Source organism: Coloeus monedula (assembly GCF_965178545.1).
Source record: "Coloeus monedula genome assembly, chromosome: 3".
In the NCBI taxonomy this organism is placed as follows: domain Eukaryota; kingdom Metazoa; phylum Chordata; class Aves; order Passeriformes; family Corvidae; genus Coloeus; species Coloeus monedula.
The window spans coordinates 45344275-45360387 of NC_138783.1; the positions used below are offsets into that span (position 1 = coordinate 45344275).

At 38.1% G+C, this 16113-nt stretch overlaps 1 protein-coding gene across 3 annotated transcripts in view; it reads left to right on the top strand.

Annotated features, from left to right (window-relative positions):
* IFT88 (intraflagellar transport 88) overlaps window positions 1-14485 on the top strand; it is a 44899-nt gene extending 30414 nt beyond the window's left edge. For all 3 annotated transcript variants that reach the window (XM_082279272.1, XM_082279270.1, XM_082279271.1), the window contains 3 exons: window positions 4754-4808; window positions 13454-13549; window positions 14213-14485. In XM_082279272.1, the coding sequence (XP_082135398.1) occupies window positions 4754-4808; window positions 13454-13549; window positions 14213-14334 (273 nt within the window). In that variant the 3' untranslated portion in view covers window positions 14335-14485. The remainder of the gene's footprint in view (window positions 1-4753; window positions 4809-13453; window positions 13550-14212) is intronic.
* Window positions 14486-16113: the final 1628 nt, after the last annotated feature.

The following is a 16113-nucleotide window of genomic DNA, read 5'->3' on the forward strand; positions in this document are numbered from 1 at the left end:
AACACTGACTGAAGGATTCCAACTTCACGCTACAACCACACTTTGAGGGGCTAGCTGAAGTGTACTGATTGGGTTTTTCAGTAAATGTAAAATTTAAAGCACTTGGGAAAATGGACGAAAGAAAGCAGTCCACAGCTGTAGTGGGATTAATATTCCTCCATGTCTCCCCATAATTGTATCAGTAAGCAAAACAGATGACCAGGTATAATGTTCCTATTCTGCAGAATTCATAATTAAGAGATTCACTGAACTGTGTTAAAGAGGCTTTGCTTGGTTTCTAATCAGTTCAGTGTCAGTGATAATACATAGTCCACTGCAGTAACTTTCAGTACCTCAGTGCTTTACTTGAGAAAGCTCACCAACAAAACCAGTTAAAACGGAATTATTTTTATCTAGTAAGAGAGAGAGAGGTCCCTGGAGATGGAAAGGCTATTTCCTTGCATGTAATGCTGGCCTTTTTTTTTTCGCACTGAAGGTGTTAATTATAGATGGGCAAATGTCAAGGATTTTAAAGAAAATATCTTTTTTTCTTTAAGAAAGTTGATATTGGAATACAATTAAAAAAAAATTGTCATATCTCTTTCTGTTTATTACATATGGGAAGTGGGAGCTTTTCCAAACAGATTTCTGTACTTCCTGGTGAGGAAAAAGCTACTGATAGAGTATTTAAATTTAAATCATCTAAGTAACTTCAGATTTTAGTAACAGAGAATTTAGTAACAGGTTTTATTCATTCTGACTTCATTGCATTAAGAGAATTCATTAAGTCGTACCTGAATGACAGAAGTGTCAGTGGGATCCAACACAAACTCGTGGTAGCCCAAATTATTGCATAGTTGGTTTAGACTGCTCAGACTTCAATAGTGATCGTAATTCAGCCATGACGTAGAAAGCTCGCTCTGTGTCTTGCATTTCAGTATTCCTGTTTAAGAGCCTCTCAACTCTCTCCTGTCACAACACTGACCTTGCAAAGCAGGAACACTGAATGGTTTAGGTTGGAAGGAACATTTAAAGGTCATGTAGTTTCAGCCCTCCTGCTGTGGGCAGGGTCACCTGCCACTATCAGGTTGCTCAAAGCCCCATCGAACCTGACTTTGAACCTTTCCAGGAATGGGCATCCACAGCTTCACTAGGTAACCTGTTCCAGTGTCCCACCATCCTTGTCATATTTTTTCCTCCTTCTCTACCCCTTTTCAGTTTAAAGTTTCAGTTTTCATTATTCCTTGTCGTGTCACCACAGGCCTTAGTAAAATGTGTGTCCCCATCTTTCTTGTAAGACCCCTTTAAGTACTGAAAGTCCACAACAATATTTGCCCAGATTCTTCTCCTCTCCAGGCTGAACAACTTCAATTCTCTCAGCCTGTCTTCACTGGAGGAGTGCTTCAGATCTCTTTTCATCTTCATGGCCCTCCTCTGGGTCCTCTCCAACATGTCCATGTCCTTACATTGGATGCCCCAAACTGGACACACAATTCCAGGTAGAGTCTCAGGAGAAGAGAGTGGAGGGGTCTTAGAACAGATCTGTCTAGACCACATAAGGTGTCTGTGAGGGCACTTTTAATTAGTTAAAGCTTTACAGTAGATCTGCTTAAATATTTCCTCTAGTGTGTTACCCAGAAAAGAAAAAAAAGTTTTTAATTCAGCCTTTTGAATAAGCCTGATTGTACTGTAATTTAAACTAAAGCAATTTTCATTTAAGCAGTTAAAAATGAAATGCAGTAGGTTTAAAAAACCCAAACAAACCCCAGACAAACACTCCTCTTGCCTTTGTGCCCCATCAAAATCGTCAGTAATAAAATAAAACAGGTTTCTTGTCCGTTCTGTTAACTTCATTCCTGCAGACAGGCCAGTGTTTCCAGCCTGACTAAGCTCTGAATAGCAGCAAAACTCTGCCCCTGTGGTTCCTAGTATGCTCTCTTCAGAATGAAGTCTGATGGGTTGCTTTCTACTCCTTCCTGCATCTCCTTGTCTTGGTGGGACATGCTCCCATCTCCTTCTTCTGGCTTTCTCCTCCGCCACACACTGAAAATTTTCCAACTTCCTCCCAAAGGAAAGGAACAACTTCTGCTCCCAAGGAACCCACTGACACAGTTTTCTTTAAAATGAGCACTGATGTAGTTGGTAAAGGAGCAAAGACTCTAAGAAAAGATGTTATGGGGGATGCTGCGATTTAGTATGCGGCTGCCCTGCATTAGTAGTGGAGTATCTTTCTGTGACAGCCTCTGCATCAGTGCTGTCTTGCAAATAATAGCCCTGCAGTTCCTTTTTTTGCTATTGATGTTACATCTGGGTTCCCATCCTCTGGTTTTGTGTTTGGGAAGGGTTTTTTTGTTTTGTTCTTGGTTGGGGATGTGTGTGTGTGTGGTTTCTTAGTCTTCTCTGTACCGTCTGGCTTTGGAAATTACTAGGGCATTTTTTTTCCTAAGAAGTTCCTTCTGTCATCCATGACCATACAGTCGTAAACTATACTTTCAAGTTCTAAAATTACCAAATTTTAATATTTCACCACCTAAGTTTCCAACAGGAATACTGGTTTCAGTTAGAAGTACCAGATACAGTTCAATTCCTGCTCCCAATTTTAGACTAACCCTTGACTTCTCAATTGCACCCAGTGAAGACAAAATAGGTAAAATGCTAGTGTAGTATACCTGCGTTTCACAGTCTGCATGCAGACTTTGTCTTCCTGTAGAAATTTATCAAAATTTTCTATTTTGGCATTGTTTTTTCAGAATAAGTATATCCACATGGACTTTATACCAAAATAAATATTCTGGAGTACTTATTTCCCTCAGTTCTCAAATATGGACAAGTTGTTAAATACTTCCAGCCAAGAATGTAGGAACATCTGTGGAGTTCATTCCCTATAGAAATTTTTCTCCCTGCTTCTCACAGCATTCAATTTTTACTGCAACCTTCATATGTTGGAGCGTTTGAGGGGGGAAGGGGGCTGGGGGCTTTGTTTGGTTTTGTTTTTTACTGCATTAGTCTTCCTTTTTCATGTTTCACTCTAAAAAAGACAGGTAATAGTGTAAAAGTTCACAGAGCCTCCTTGGCACTGCTGTGTGCACACATTACTGTTTATTTCTGTTGAGTGAGCTTAATGGCTGAGAACAGGGGCTGATGGGGTGTGGTGAGAAGCAGTGATGAGAGGTGCAAATGCTGGAGGAGCCTTACTGCCTTTACCTTCAGGCATCCACATCTGGGCTAACCATCCTAAATGTCTTTTGCAGTCATGGGAGAAAAGGCATTTTTAGGGTGGAAACCTATTTTGAATGTCTGCTTTTAGTGTGGGATTACTTACAAACTACTCACTTGGTATTTTACAGGAGTTAATCATATGTTTAAGCTGTAGTTCTTATGTAATATTTTGGGAGGAAAATCGTAGGATGTAAATGCCAAGAGGGCACTGTCACATAGGGACCGCTTCCCTTGGGCAGACAGAAGCTGAGCTTCTGCTGTCAGACTTGCTGTCAGTTATTCAATAGTTGGAGAGTCTGGACAGGCTTCCTGAAGGATTGATATATGCTACTTCACTGGGCTGTGAAAAGGATGTTTAATCCAAAATTCAGAGAACATATTTTAGACTTGAGGATTTCCCAAAATAAATAAAAAAGTGTGAGAAATTCTGGTCCCAGACTGAATTGCTCCAAGACCAGTCCTGGTTTCACACTAGGCTCAATGCTTTCCTGTCTGACTCCTGTGGGTTTTGATTTAAGAGTTCTTCCTTTTTCTGTTGGCATTAATCTTGAAAGTTCTTCCACTTCTTTGGTATCATTCCAACTTTGCCAGACTTCATGATATTTTTCAGGTGAAAAATGAGTGAAGAAGTTACAGTAATTGACCTGAAGAATTGATGTGTGTTTTAATCAGATCCTGAATTCATATTTTGAAATAAGATGCAGAGATACTTCATTAATAGCTGAGGCTTTAAACATCAAGTTTTTGTACCTACCTGTCAAAAAGTCCCTCGCTGAGGTGTCCCTTCTTAGAATTGACAAGATGTATGTATAAGAAATTTGGTGTTTTGCCAGAAGAGCTAAGTCTGCCATGTCATACAAAGGTATTGCTTTGATAAACTGTTGAAGTTTTCAAATAACACTCAAAAAAACACAGCTGGAAGATGTTTATGGTACCTTCCCCTGCACAAGAGAGCTGACTTTTTAAACATAGCTTTTAAAGTATTTACCTTCACCTTTATCTTGCATTTAACACTCAACAGCAAATTAAATTTTGCTGTGAAATACAGTTCTGTGCCAAAAACTCAAAATCCAAGATCCGTAGGGTGAATAGTTCTTTTTATAGATTCCCCAACTTCTCCCTTTTGAGTCTTTACAATAATAAAATGCTTGTGGGATTTACAAGATGTTAATAGGCAAAGGCTACTTTTGAACTCATGCAAGGAGGGCTCTGTTGCCTGTTTTTTCAGCTGTACTTTACAAAAGAACATCTGAACTATTTTTATGCACATTCCTTGTATAAATTTTATCTGAAGAAAAATAATTTATTGAGATATTCTTTTTGAATTTCATGGAACTCTTGTTTCATATAAACATTGGATTTAACCCTGACTTTAAGGACAATTTTGTGTGTGGAAAAACAAGCTTTAGTAGTTACAGTGTAGTAAGTCTAGTTTAACATTCTCCTACTGTTTTATTAATAAGCTGAGTTTAATTTTCAGTAATTATCTCTAATATATATTACTAAATGGGTTTTTTTGTTCTGTTCTTTTCAAACCTTTTCCACTGTTCTGCAGCGCATTAAATCTGGCAGAGATGGCAGTGCACGTGGCCGCAAAGAAGGAAGTGGTGGTAAGTAGTCAATGCCTCTGCGTAAATATCAGTTTTGACAGGATCCTGAAGAAAATAGATTTTCTGAAAGTGCTTGTAAAGGCTCCTGTCATTCTGATAAGCACACAAATATGCACTGAGTAATATGTAAGTACTTCACAAATTTTGTTTCATACTTTTTGATTTTCTCAGTGCTGTATGAAATCGCAAGTGGTACAGTAGCATGGATTTGGTCTAACATTTGTGTTCTATATACAGATCTTAGTGTATACCTAAAGCTAAATTTATGATTGCTTTCAGTACTGTGGACTTGAATGTTTCTATCCCATTAACTTGGTATTTGAACATTCTTAACTTCAGAATATTTACTATAAGGAATCATTTATTATAACAAAACAGAACACACAAGCCATGGAAAATAGGAATTCATTGTTTCTTTATTTAACATGAAGGAAAGGGAATTCTGTGCCTGCCATGTAATCTACTATATTAGGTGCTTGTTACAAGTTCAGCAGATTGTTCTGTGCAGCCAGCTCTCTAATGAGGATAACGTACCCTTAACTATCTTTGAGCTCATCCTTCCCCTTTTCTCTGTATAGCAGAACTGAAGTTCTGGAGTCTTCCCTAGAAGAAAGCTTTCTCTCTGACTGCTCAGTCTCTCTGCTTCTACAGATTCACAGTGCTGATTTCCATAAATATAAAAGTCTTGCAATGTAAGTCAGGAAACTGTCCTGTTTCATCTTTCCTGTGCTAGGCAGCCTGCATATTGCAGAACTAATGATTTTTCCCTCCCATTATTAAATCCATGAAATTAGTAATGTAAACCTAACAGTCCCCCACTGCTGGTCTAAGGAAGCTAGCAGATTTCAGGCTACTTCAGCCACCGGGAAAAAAAAATCCATCTTTTGACCCAAAAAGGAAATGGTTTATTTGTATTCTGCTTTTGGTTTATCTTGGTATCAATGGGTCTCATCAGAAGATATCCCCTATAAATTCTTGCCTCTCTTCCCTTCCTTTTACAGAGAAATATTTTATGATATTTTTTTCTTATTTGGTAATTTTATTTCTCCACCTACGTAGCAGATATTTTCCTACCCTTATCGAATTCTATAGGGTCACGAAAAGTCATGGCAATTGCTAACATAATCTGAAGATGACCTTAGAATGCTGTTACATTTATGAAGACTGCTTTCCTGGATTCTCTAAAGGTTAAGAGTGAGTATTAGGTGCTTGAGAGAAATCTCATTCCTTTTTCAGCTCAGTAGTTTCACTAGAGAAGCTTTTAAATAATCTCTTGATGTGTGGAAGAAACAACCATTCACCTAGGATTAAATTTTACCTGTTCTGGGCCTCAGGCCAAAGTAATTCTTTATTTAAGTAACAGAGAGGGATAGAAATGTTTCTGGGCTCTCCTTTGTTATATAAACCCTACAATCAGGCAGCCAACAAAACAGCAGTGTGAGACAGAGTTGGTCCCTGATCTCTGTCATAAAGCAGAGACCACTTTGGTATATAGTAAATAGAAATGAAGAGCAGCATTGGTAACAGGCAAGGGTGTTTACAGATGGGCAAAACTTTGCATCAGGTGTGTAGGCAAATAGCACAGAAGGTCTCTTCCAGCTCTATTTTGTAATTATCCCCACCCTCATTAGTGAAAAAGGGGTATGTTTCAGTAGCAAGTGACTCAGTAATTTAGCAAAAGAAGATATAATAAGGCTCATGCTGAAAGGATGCTAAAACAACATTAATCCCCCAAACTACCAGTTTGTCAGTATTTATTTTAAAGACAGAAGTATCTATGGACAGTTGTCTTCTTTCTTCTTATTTTTTTTTTTTTAAATTTTAAAAAAATAAGAAAGAGGATGAGAGGTTAAGCAGGATCAGAATTGACCTAGAATTTACCCTATCAGTAATTCTTAGATTGTTGCTCAAGATACTATGTCAAATGTACGAAAGAGTGGAAAAAAACAGAGTTTGGGAACAAGTGTGTATAAGAGCATGTTTGAGAAGTCTCCATTATACAAGTGCAATGCCAAAGATCCAGCCTTTCTGGAAATTACTTGGCAAACAAACAGAGGTACAAAGAAGGTCCTGTAGTGAGCCTAGAGTTAACTTCCTGCTGGGATTCTTAATTAAAAGTTGTGGTGAGCTGTACTACTTAGAAGTATTTTTAGAATGAGTCAAAGGCGCTGGGTACATTTTAACTGGTGATGTTGACTCTGGGGAGACTTATCAGTGAAGGAACCTTACCAGCATCAGATGTTAAGGACTGTGTTTGTCCACATGGTACTGAGGATGGCTAAGAGAAACCTGAACACCCAAACATTTTATTTTGTCCAGTGCTTGGCATTATTCACCTAGGTTATGAGCTGTAATTTGCAGGTTAATAAATTTCTGTACATGGCCTATGTGAAGACACATACGAAATATAAACATGGGTTATTTTATTTCATAGTATTAGTATGCTTTTGATAAACTAATGACTTCAAAAGGAGGAAAAAAAAAAAAAAGAAACATTTGTATACATTTTAAGGTTAGTCTTTTCCAGTGGTGTTGCCAAGACCGAAAGGCATAATTTTCCTACAGTGTATGAAGGATTTGCCATCATTACTAAACCCAGTGAAACATGGAATCCTCCTTAGTTTAGTACTTACTAGCTAAATTAAAGTACTCACTAGCTAACTGAAGTCTGTATGCATTCCAAATATTTTAGGTATGATGTCTGTTTTATTTTTTTTTCTGCTACCAGCTCGCTGTCCCTATGCTTGCTAGTATTCCTAACAGATTTTTCCCCCAAGTATATTGTCCCTATATGGCTATTTATATTAAGGTTTCCTTGTTGTAGGAAATATGATCTGCAATTGCTTTTAAAGAGGAAGCTAAGAAGAAAGAGAACTAAGCCAGCAAGGCTTGTACTTCATAGGGCATCCAGTACTTTGCCAATATAAATTAAAGCAGAAGGTGTATGAGATTCACCAAAGCACAGTTTCAGCAATATGATTGGTGTGTGCATGAATGGTAGACAGAATGGAAACAGAGAGGCCAAGGAAACTGACGTCTATGTCAATGTCAGTTAAAGTCTGCTCTTGTCTTGTGAGAAAAATAAGCATTAAATCTAAAATGCCTACCCAAAATTGAACACATTTGTCACTCACTATAAAAAGTGAAATTTTCTTCTCCCCACAATTATCAGATTTATGGTTTTCAATCTTACTTATGTTGGAAGCAAATTACATTGATACAGTCCTATTAAAATTACTCTTTTTAATTTAAGAAAGGAGAAAGAAAAAACCAAAACCACAACACCACAAAGCCTTCAAGGGAGCTAACAGTGCATCTGAGTTTAGGCAGTTCTCAAAGATTTTCTTTCCAATAATCTTCTCTTGTTTTCATACTCACTTTTCTGTGTTTTGCAGATATATGATTGTAACATCCAGAATTTAGAAGTTGTTGCACTGTGGTTTTTACTACCATAAGAGATTTTTCCTGTTTAATAGCATAATGCTTTTATATAGGTAGATAAGGCAAAGTATGACGTTAAGGATTCCATTCCCATGGCAGTGTTTACTTGGTCTCTGCATTTGCCCAGCTCTCTGAATGGGGAGTTTTGTGCTGGATGAGAGGAGCCGTGCAGTCTCGGACAGGAGCCCAAAGAAGCAGTGTTGAATTCAGAAGATGAAAGGCTGCCTACTTTGCATTCTCCTTGTTACCTAAGCCTGTCAGGATGAATTTGGAAAATAAACCACATGGGAATAATTTAGGTGCCGTTTTCCTTTTTCATTTCACTGGTGACTGTGTCAGTTTGTCCATCCCCAAAAATTTCCCATATTCAAACTCCCTTTACCATCCCATAGGGATGTCCTCATATATTATGGAAGTATGTCTTATATGTTAGAGCCATGGGCATGCCAAATAATCCTGACTGTAACAGAGATAAGAGATTTTCTTGTTACCCTGCAGCCAGGACATGACAACAATTTATATTTTCTAGGCTTTGTGTGCTTGTTGATGCCTCATTAATTATAAGTCATTGTGGAATGGTTCCATTGTCTGTGTGTGCAAAATAGGAAAAAAGTTTTCTTAATTAATGGAGAAGGGAAAATCTTTTGAAATGAAGAGAATATCTTAATCTGTTTTCTGCTATGAACCCACCTAAGGAATTAGCTGAACTGACACACCACAAACAATTTTCATTTAACAGAATTTCAAATCAAAATGAACAGCAGTGAAGTTATAAATTGCATCTACTTCTTACGCTCTTTCACAGTTTTAATATAATATTCTGCCTTCTACACTGAACTTACTCTTCTCTTTGGTCAAACCAATGCCCATTCTTCTCCAAAGATGGTGTCTTCATCCCAAATATGAAAGATACGCAGAGGTGCACTTAAAACACATTCTGGATTTGGTGGAGCATTAGCCCACTGTGCTCTTTGTTACAGAAACATTTGACCGAGGAGGCAGATTACCAAACAATCTTGCCCCGATCTTTTCTTTATGAGTGAAATGGTACTAAAAATTCTAATTTACATCCCTTGGGATTCCTGGAGGAATTTCCAATGTAGTAGTCTCATCACTGTAATTGCAACTAGTTAGATTCCTTTAAAAAATACATAAAAATACCATGGATTTTATGTGTTGAAGTACACCCAGGTATCGTGTGACACAGGAAGTACAGAAAGATAAAAAGATTGAGAATCTTGTTTGCTAGAAATCACTACTTAAAATAGGACTATTACCAAATAGGCTAACTTTTGCAGTATGTTGCATTAGTCATTGTTCTGCCATATAAAATTAGCCGTTTTTTAAAATTAGGTTTTATATTTTGATTCTTTTTTATTCCTGTCCAAGTTCTATGTGAAGGAATTAGTTCAAATTAGTTTTTGTAAGACACTGAACAAATCTAAATGAATGAAACAATTCTAGTAGAATAATTTAAATATCCTAAATATAATACTATGTCCATGACTTTTAAACAGATGAGAGGAAGGAATGCAGTGTAAATGATATCAGCATGCAGACTGTATTATTTATGTCTTTCCATGCATAGTCCTTAGTTAAGGCTGTTGAACACAGACTGTGAGGGGAATGTAAAGTCAGCATGATAATCCAACTCTCAAATATAATAATTTTACGGAGTAGATATATTTATAAATTAGATTTTAAAAATATATTGACCAGCTCTTCTTAATCAGTTCTTGTGCTTTTTCAACTGAAATCTGGAGCCATGTTCCTGCAGTCAGTTCGTGTGGATGTGTCCCCATTGTCACCCCGAAGTGAGTACAGTGGGGCTGGCCTCCACATGAACTACAGTAATAACTTATTTAATAAAAGCCCAATAAATTAATAAATAAGGAGTGACTATTCGTTGCAGTGAAACTTTCCTTAGATACAGAGAGCAATTTAGTTTAGCAGGGGTCTTCCATTATTCAAAAGCTGCCTTGAATCAGGGGCAGCTGTTTGTGTACAGTTAAAACTAATACAGAGAGAATTAATTTGCAGTTTCAGAAATATCTACCTGTAGTCCTCTATTGTAGGTACAATCAGATGTTAATACTCAAAGCTGTGCTCTTAGTAGAGAAAAACTACAAATAAAGCTTTTCATCCAGTTTTTATTATTGTCCTTTGTCCCAATGTTAGCTTTGTTTTCTTCTGTGTATTATTTTAGTGAAAGTTAGTTTCATTCCCATAATTCAAAAGGTATATAAATGTATATAAAATCTTTTTCCTAGATGGGGTGAGAGCAGCAGGGAATGGTGAGCAGAAATTGTAAAACTTGCGTCCCAAAAGTATGCATGTCTGTGATAAAATGCTTTAAAAACAACTCCTTCCCTGAAGTTCTCGTCACTGTAGGATATCAAAATTCTACCACTGTAGAATTCTCTTCACTGTAGGATACCAAAAGGCTTATATTCCTTAACATTGCCAAATTATGTGTGAATGTATACTGAATAAAAACATGCAGATGATTCGTCTGCAAACAGAGCTACAAAAAGTAATTTTGAGATGAGATTTAGACTTCTGGCAGATCATGTTATATGGTCAACAGAATTTTTAATAGCTGCCATATTGGCAGCCAAGTTCTGTATCCCATGGCAGAGTGTCAAGAACAGCTTACCCCAAATGGCTCAACAGCTAGGACATTCTGAAAAGCTGGAAGTGTGGATTTGAACTCCCTCAGGTGAAGGAAGGCATTGAAGCCAGACCTCTCACTTCCTGAGCTGCTGTCTGACAACTCCGTGTAATGCAGATGGTGTCGAGCAGTTCTTACTTTCTTCTGGATGCACTTTAAAATAAAAGGTGCTCCTCTTCCACATTTTTAGTATGCTTAGAGCATACTGCAGTCCATAGAGACTTGATGTGGTTTTGCACATTAGCCTAATTTAAACTGAATGTGAAGAACTAACCAGAAGAGTTGTTAACCTTCCCTTCGCTCTTGCTAGATATAATGGTCATACAGAAGTAAGGTGAGCTGTGTTACTTTGCTGATCTACCTGAACAAAGGGTTTCATCAGGTTAGTTTTAAATGTACTAGGAACCTGCTCCAGCACAGCCTGCTACAACTGGACAGCATGTGGAGGGGAATACGACACGGAGCAGAAAGGGCAGGGTGCTCCTTCCTGTGGTAGGGTGGGTCTAGATTGACAAGTTCAGAGTAAATGAAAGGGCTTCACATTTTGGACTTACTGCCTCATTCCCTTCTTGGATGTAGCCCTAATAAAACTTAAGGGTCCTAGAATGTCCAAGGAAGCCTTTGTTTTCAACTGTATTTTTTTAGGGCAGGAAGGGATGCAGGTAACTGGTGGGTATCATGTTGATCCCACTCAGTTTGGTTTGTCTAACATCCTTTTCTTCCTTCCTTCAGTTAATATAAAGTCTTTCACCTTCCTCTGGTAGTAGTGCTGACACCCATGTATTTTCCTCCTTCACAACTGAAAACATTTGGTGTGCCATCTTCCTCCTCTTTTCTTTTCATTACGTCCAGTTCTTCCTTTCTGGGACCAGCCAATTAAACCTGTGGAGTTTCTTTGACTAGTTCAGTCTTCCCCTAGTGTAGTTGGCTGTATTGTTCCTGTCTTTGCATCTCTTTACTGCTCCTTACAACTTTATTTATCATCTTAAAAATGACTTGTTTTCCATTATGCAAGACTGTACCTACTTCTATCCTGCACTTTTTCTTGTTGATTATTTTGTATTTTCCTCAAAACATTTTCATCCACACCATCTTTGAAGCCCAGCTCTCACCTCCTTGTTGCACAGGCCTCTCCAGAGCCCACTGAAATCAAGGGGAGGCCCTTCTGTAGTTTTATAGCCCTTTGGTTGAGTTCCTCTCCAGGAAAAGCATTGTTTTTTCCCCATTTCTTCAAATCTATTAAGTATTCACTTCTTTCATGAAACCTGTCAGTGAGAACTGGGAGTTCTTAGGGAAGTGGATGTACATTAAAATACAGTTTCCTTGCTTTGAAATTTCAACTGTAATCTGTGTCTTGTGAACTTATTAACTGTTTGTTATGTGACTGTATGTATTAGATCTTTCTTGGAGCAGAGACATTGTCTTCCAGTTTAGGGCTGAGCAAACAGAAGTCTGCAGTAGTATTTATAGAGAAATAAAGGTTTGTCATCTTTGTAGAAGTTTGGGGGCTTTTTTTGTTTGGGGTTTTTTTTTCTTTTAATTACAACAATATCTGTTAAAATAACACTTATAGTAAATAAGACAATGGAAATGTGTTGCCAAGTCCACACTTTATAATTAATGTTTGCTGAATGAAACCCATTTTTCCTCCTTACAGATGGAAGACTTTTGATACCCACATTTTTTGTTGTTGTAAATGAACATGTCTCTATTTGGCTGTACGTCCCGCCTTGTAAATAGACCAAGTCAAACTCAAAATGTTTTCTCCTAGGAGAAAAAATATTGCATAAAAATTTGTTGTAGCAGATGAGACTGAAAGCTTGCCATGAACGTGAAAAAGAGATTCAGAGGTGAACAGAACATTTAAAGTGTCTGGAATACTGCTGTGGCAAGAGAATGTTAATCTGATGTTGTCTGTGCAGGAGGCAGCCCTTGGAGCTGACACATTCCTTGGGGCCCTGCTGCAAACTGAGCTGCCAGCGCAGTGTTTACAGCGAGGTGCAGGACCAGGATGGTCTGTACACATGAGCTGTGCCTGCCTGCCACGCAGACAGCACATGGCAAATATGCTCTTCTAATTAAAAGCAAACCTAGTGTTGAATTTAACCTTGACAGTATTGAGCAGGTGGATCACACTCGTGTATTGGTAAGCACACAAACATAGGAAATGTCCTGTGTACATTGTGACAGTGTTTATATTTATCATGCTTATTTTAACTCCAAAATGTGACTGTAATTTATAAGCAACTGAAATGTCAGCATTCGAAGCAGAAATATTTTAATGTGTTTACTCCAAAGTAACACGGCTGTGTGCATTTTTTAAAAAACATTAACACACACATGCTTGGACACAGTGTCCACTGTGTTTTAAAGACCACTATTACAAATGAGTACTGTATCTGTCATGAAAGGATGGTTTCATCCAAGTCTAGTTTGACAGATAGTAGTAGCTGAATTGATGTTGTTCTTGTATCATGGTTTCACAGAACATAACACCATGTTATTTGTCTTCTTTTTTTTTCCTGTTCCCCAGATAGTGGTGGTACCAAAGGGGAAAGACTGAGTGCCAAACTAAAAGCTCTGCCTGCAACAAGTGAACCCTATGAAAGTAGCAACAGTAAAGAAATAGGCAAGTGGACATCTTATCCCTTTTTTACTTTCATGGTCCTCAGAGAAAGGAGAAGTAAGGAGAGAGGAAAAAAAAAGTTATTGGAAGAGTATATAAAATTAGATAATTGGGGAAACATTTTCCTCATGAAAATGAGGCTTTAGCTTCATTGTTCAGAGCTCACTATAAAGTTAATTGTAAATATTAAGAAATGTGGCCCATGTTAATAGTCCTTTCGATATCTGTCTGCTGCATCCTTTAAGTCAGTTCTGCAGTCGTAAGTTCTTCAATAAGACTGAATGTTCAGAGGGGTTTAAAAACCCAAATCCATGTGGAATGTGGTACTTCCTAAAAAGCCATATCTGAAGTCATCAGTCTTGCTGTTTCTTGCACATTTCCAAAGTTTTTTTCTTACTGTAGTATCATAAGAGAAATTTATTTAAAAAAAAAAAGTCTTCCATCAGTAGAACTCAAGAACTTTGCTTCTGTGCCCTGCCTCAGTTCCTGAATGCAGTGTTTTTGTTCTCCTTCAGCGTTCATGTGCTCTTTCTGGTCTGCATTTCAAAGACACAGATGCGTAGTGCTAAATCCTAATCTAGTGTTTGATTTTGTATGTTTAAAACAAGCTAATGTTAAAGCTAAAATAGTTTGTAACTGTTTCACATGTATTTATTTAAACCCTAGATGCCTCCTATGCAGATCCACTTGGCCCACAACCAGAAAGACCAAAAACAGCAGCAAGAAAAAGAACAGAGGAGGATGACTTTGCTGATGAAGAACTAGGAGAGGATCTGCTTCCAGAATAGCATGTGGGGCGCTCATCACTTTTTTAATCCTTGTAAAAGTTTTAGCTGAAAAACTTTTCATTCATGATAATTTTGTAGTGGATTTTTATAAACTCTTTGTGAAATACTTTGAACATGTGGTACCTAATGTTACAAACATGGATTTGTAATTGCAAACAAAATAATGGTGAGGTTATTTTACTGATGCATAAGATCTACACTACTCAAACACATTGCAAGCTGTATCAAATGTGTAAAGCTTTTGCTTTCAGAGATAAATGCGATGATAGTATGAAACAGAGAAGCCTCTAAAATTTCATCTTTCAATGCAAAATACCTCGAAGCAATGCTTGTAAGGTTGAAAACCCCACATCCTTCATCCAAAGCCAGAATTTATTTAAGTTCTGTGAACTGACCTTCTGAAAATGTTGGGTATGACCTTGGTCTTCCTTAAGGTCCTAATTCACCAAATCACTTCGCACTGATACCAAAGAAAGCATCTTAATTTTAGTCTAAGTTTAGATGAACTAGGACCATTTTGCAGTCTCTTGGCAATGTCCTTATTTTTGTTTTTTTTATTTTGAGTGGTCAGAGTTTTCAGGATTTCACCCTGGTTTGTTCAGAATTGCTAATTAGGTTGCAGCTTTTGAGTCTTATGTTGGAGATTGTGGCACCAACCACACAGTGGTAGTTTTCTACAGCCTAAGCTGAGTATGGGCAAAGAAGTTAGTTACAGAAATCACCATTTTGCTTATGAACTGAACAAGTTTGATCTGAAGTTACTGAGACATTAAATTCCTGTAGCAGGAATCACTTTGGGGAGATGAAAAATATTAGTCAGGTGTTCAGAATTTCCTAATAAATACTTGCAAAACTAGTTCACTGAGATGGCTTGTTTTTGAAACTCAGGCATGAGTTTGGTTTGATAGTTAGACTTTGGGTATTGCACTTTGAAATGCAAGGATTCAGTCTTCTAAAATTTTCAGTGCTCCTTCTCAGTGGTGGTGCTCAGACTGTTTCCCAGCCAGTGACACTGGAGAGGTCTCTTCGTATCTTCATGAAATGTTTTTCCAGGTTTTAAAAACACTGCCCCGTTTCGTAGGACTTCTGCAAGTGGTTGGAAGCATCCTGTGGGTTTTATGGCACAGCTAATGAGCTGCTTTGTGTGTAGCATGCTTCCCATGGCACTGGAGCAGTGCTCCCTCTCGGACTGCACCGCTTCCACCTCATGGTACGAGCAGAGCGCGTTCAGTGCGGTTTATGGAGCACCCCAAGGGACTCATCAAGGACCAAAGACACAGTAAGCTCTGGGGCCTGATCCTTCTAAGGGGTGGGGAAAAGAGCATGAGAAGGAAGTGGATAGCAGCTGCCTTATTTCTGCAAGTCTTTCTCTTGCCTGTTCCTCAGTCCTGCTGTATCTCCTGCTCTAGTCATAGAATGACATATTCCTGGATGTCATGGTAGTTCCTACTGTCAGGCTTAGTCTTGGAAGACCTAAACCACCAGGATGTGATGTGTCAGGCAGGAGGGAGCATTTTCAGCTACAGACTGCAGTGGCATGAGGTATCTGGGTTAATCACAGTAAGAGAAAATATTTGGGACCATGGCAGGGAGTGTAGATAAACCTATGAAACAGTGCAGAAGAAAAGACAGGCAAGATACTGTCATGGTCTTCTAAGACAGACATTGGAGTAGACTGCAGTGGGTTGACCCTGACTGGATACCTGGCACCCACTGAAGCCTCACTGTCACTCCCCTCTGCAGCTGGGCAGGGGAAAGAAAATATAACAAAGAGTTCAT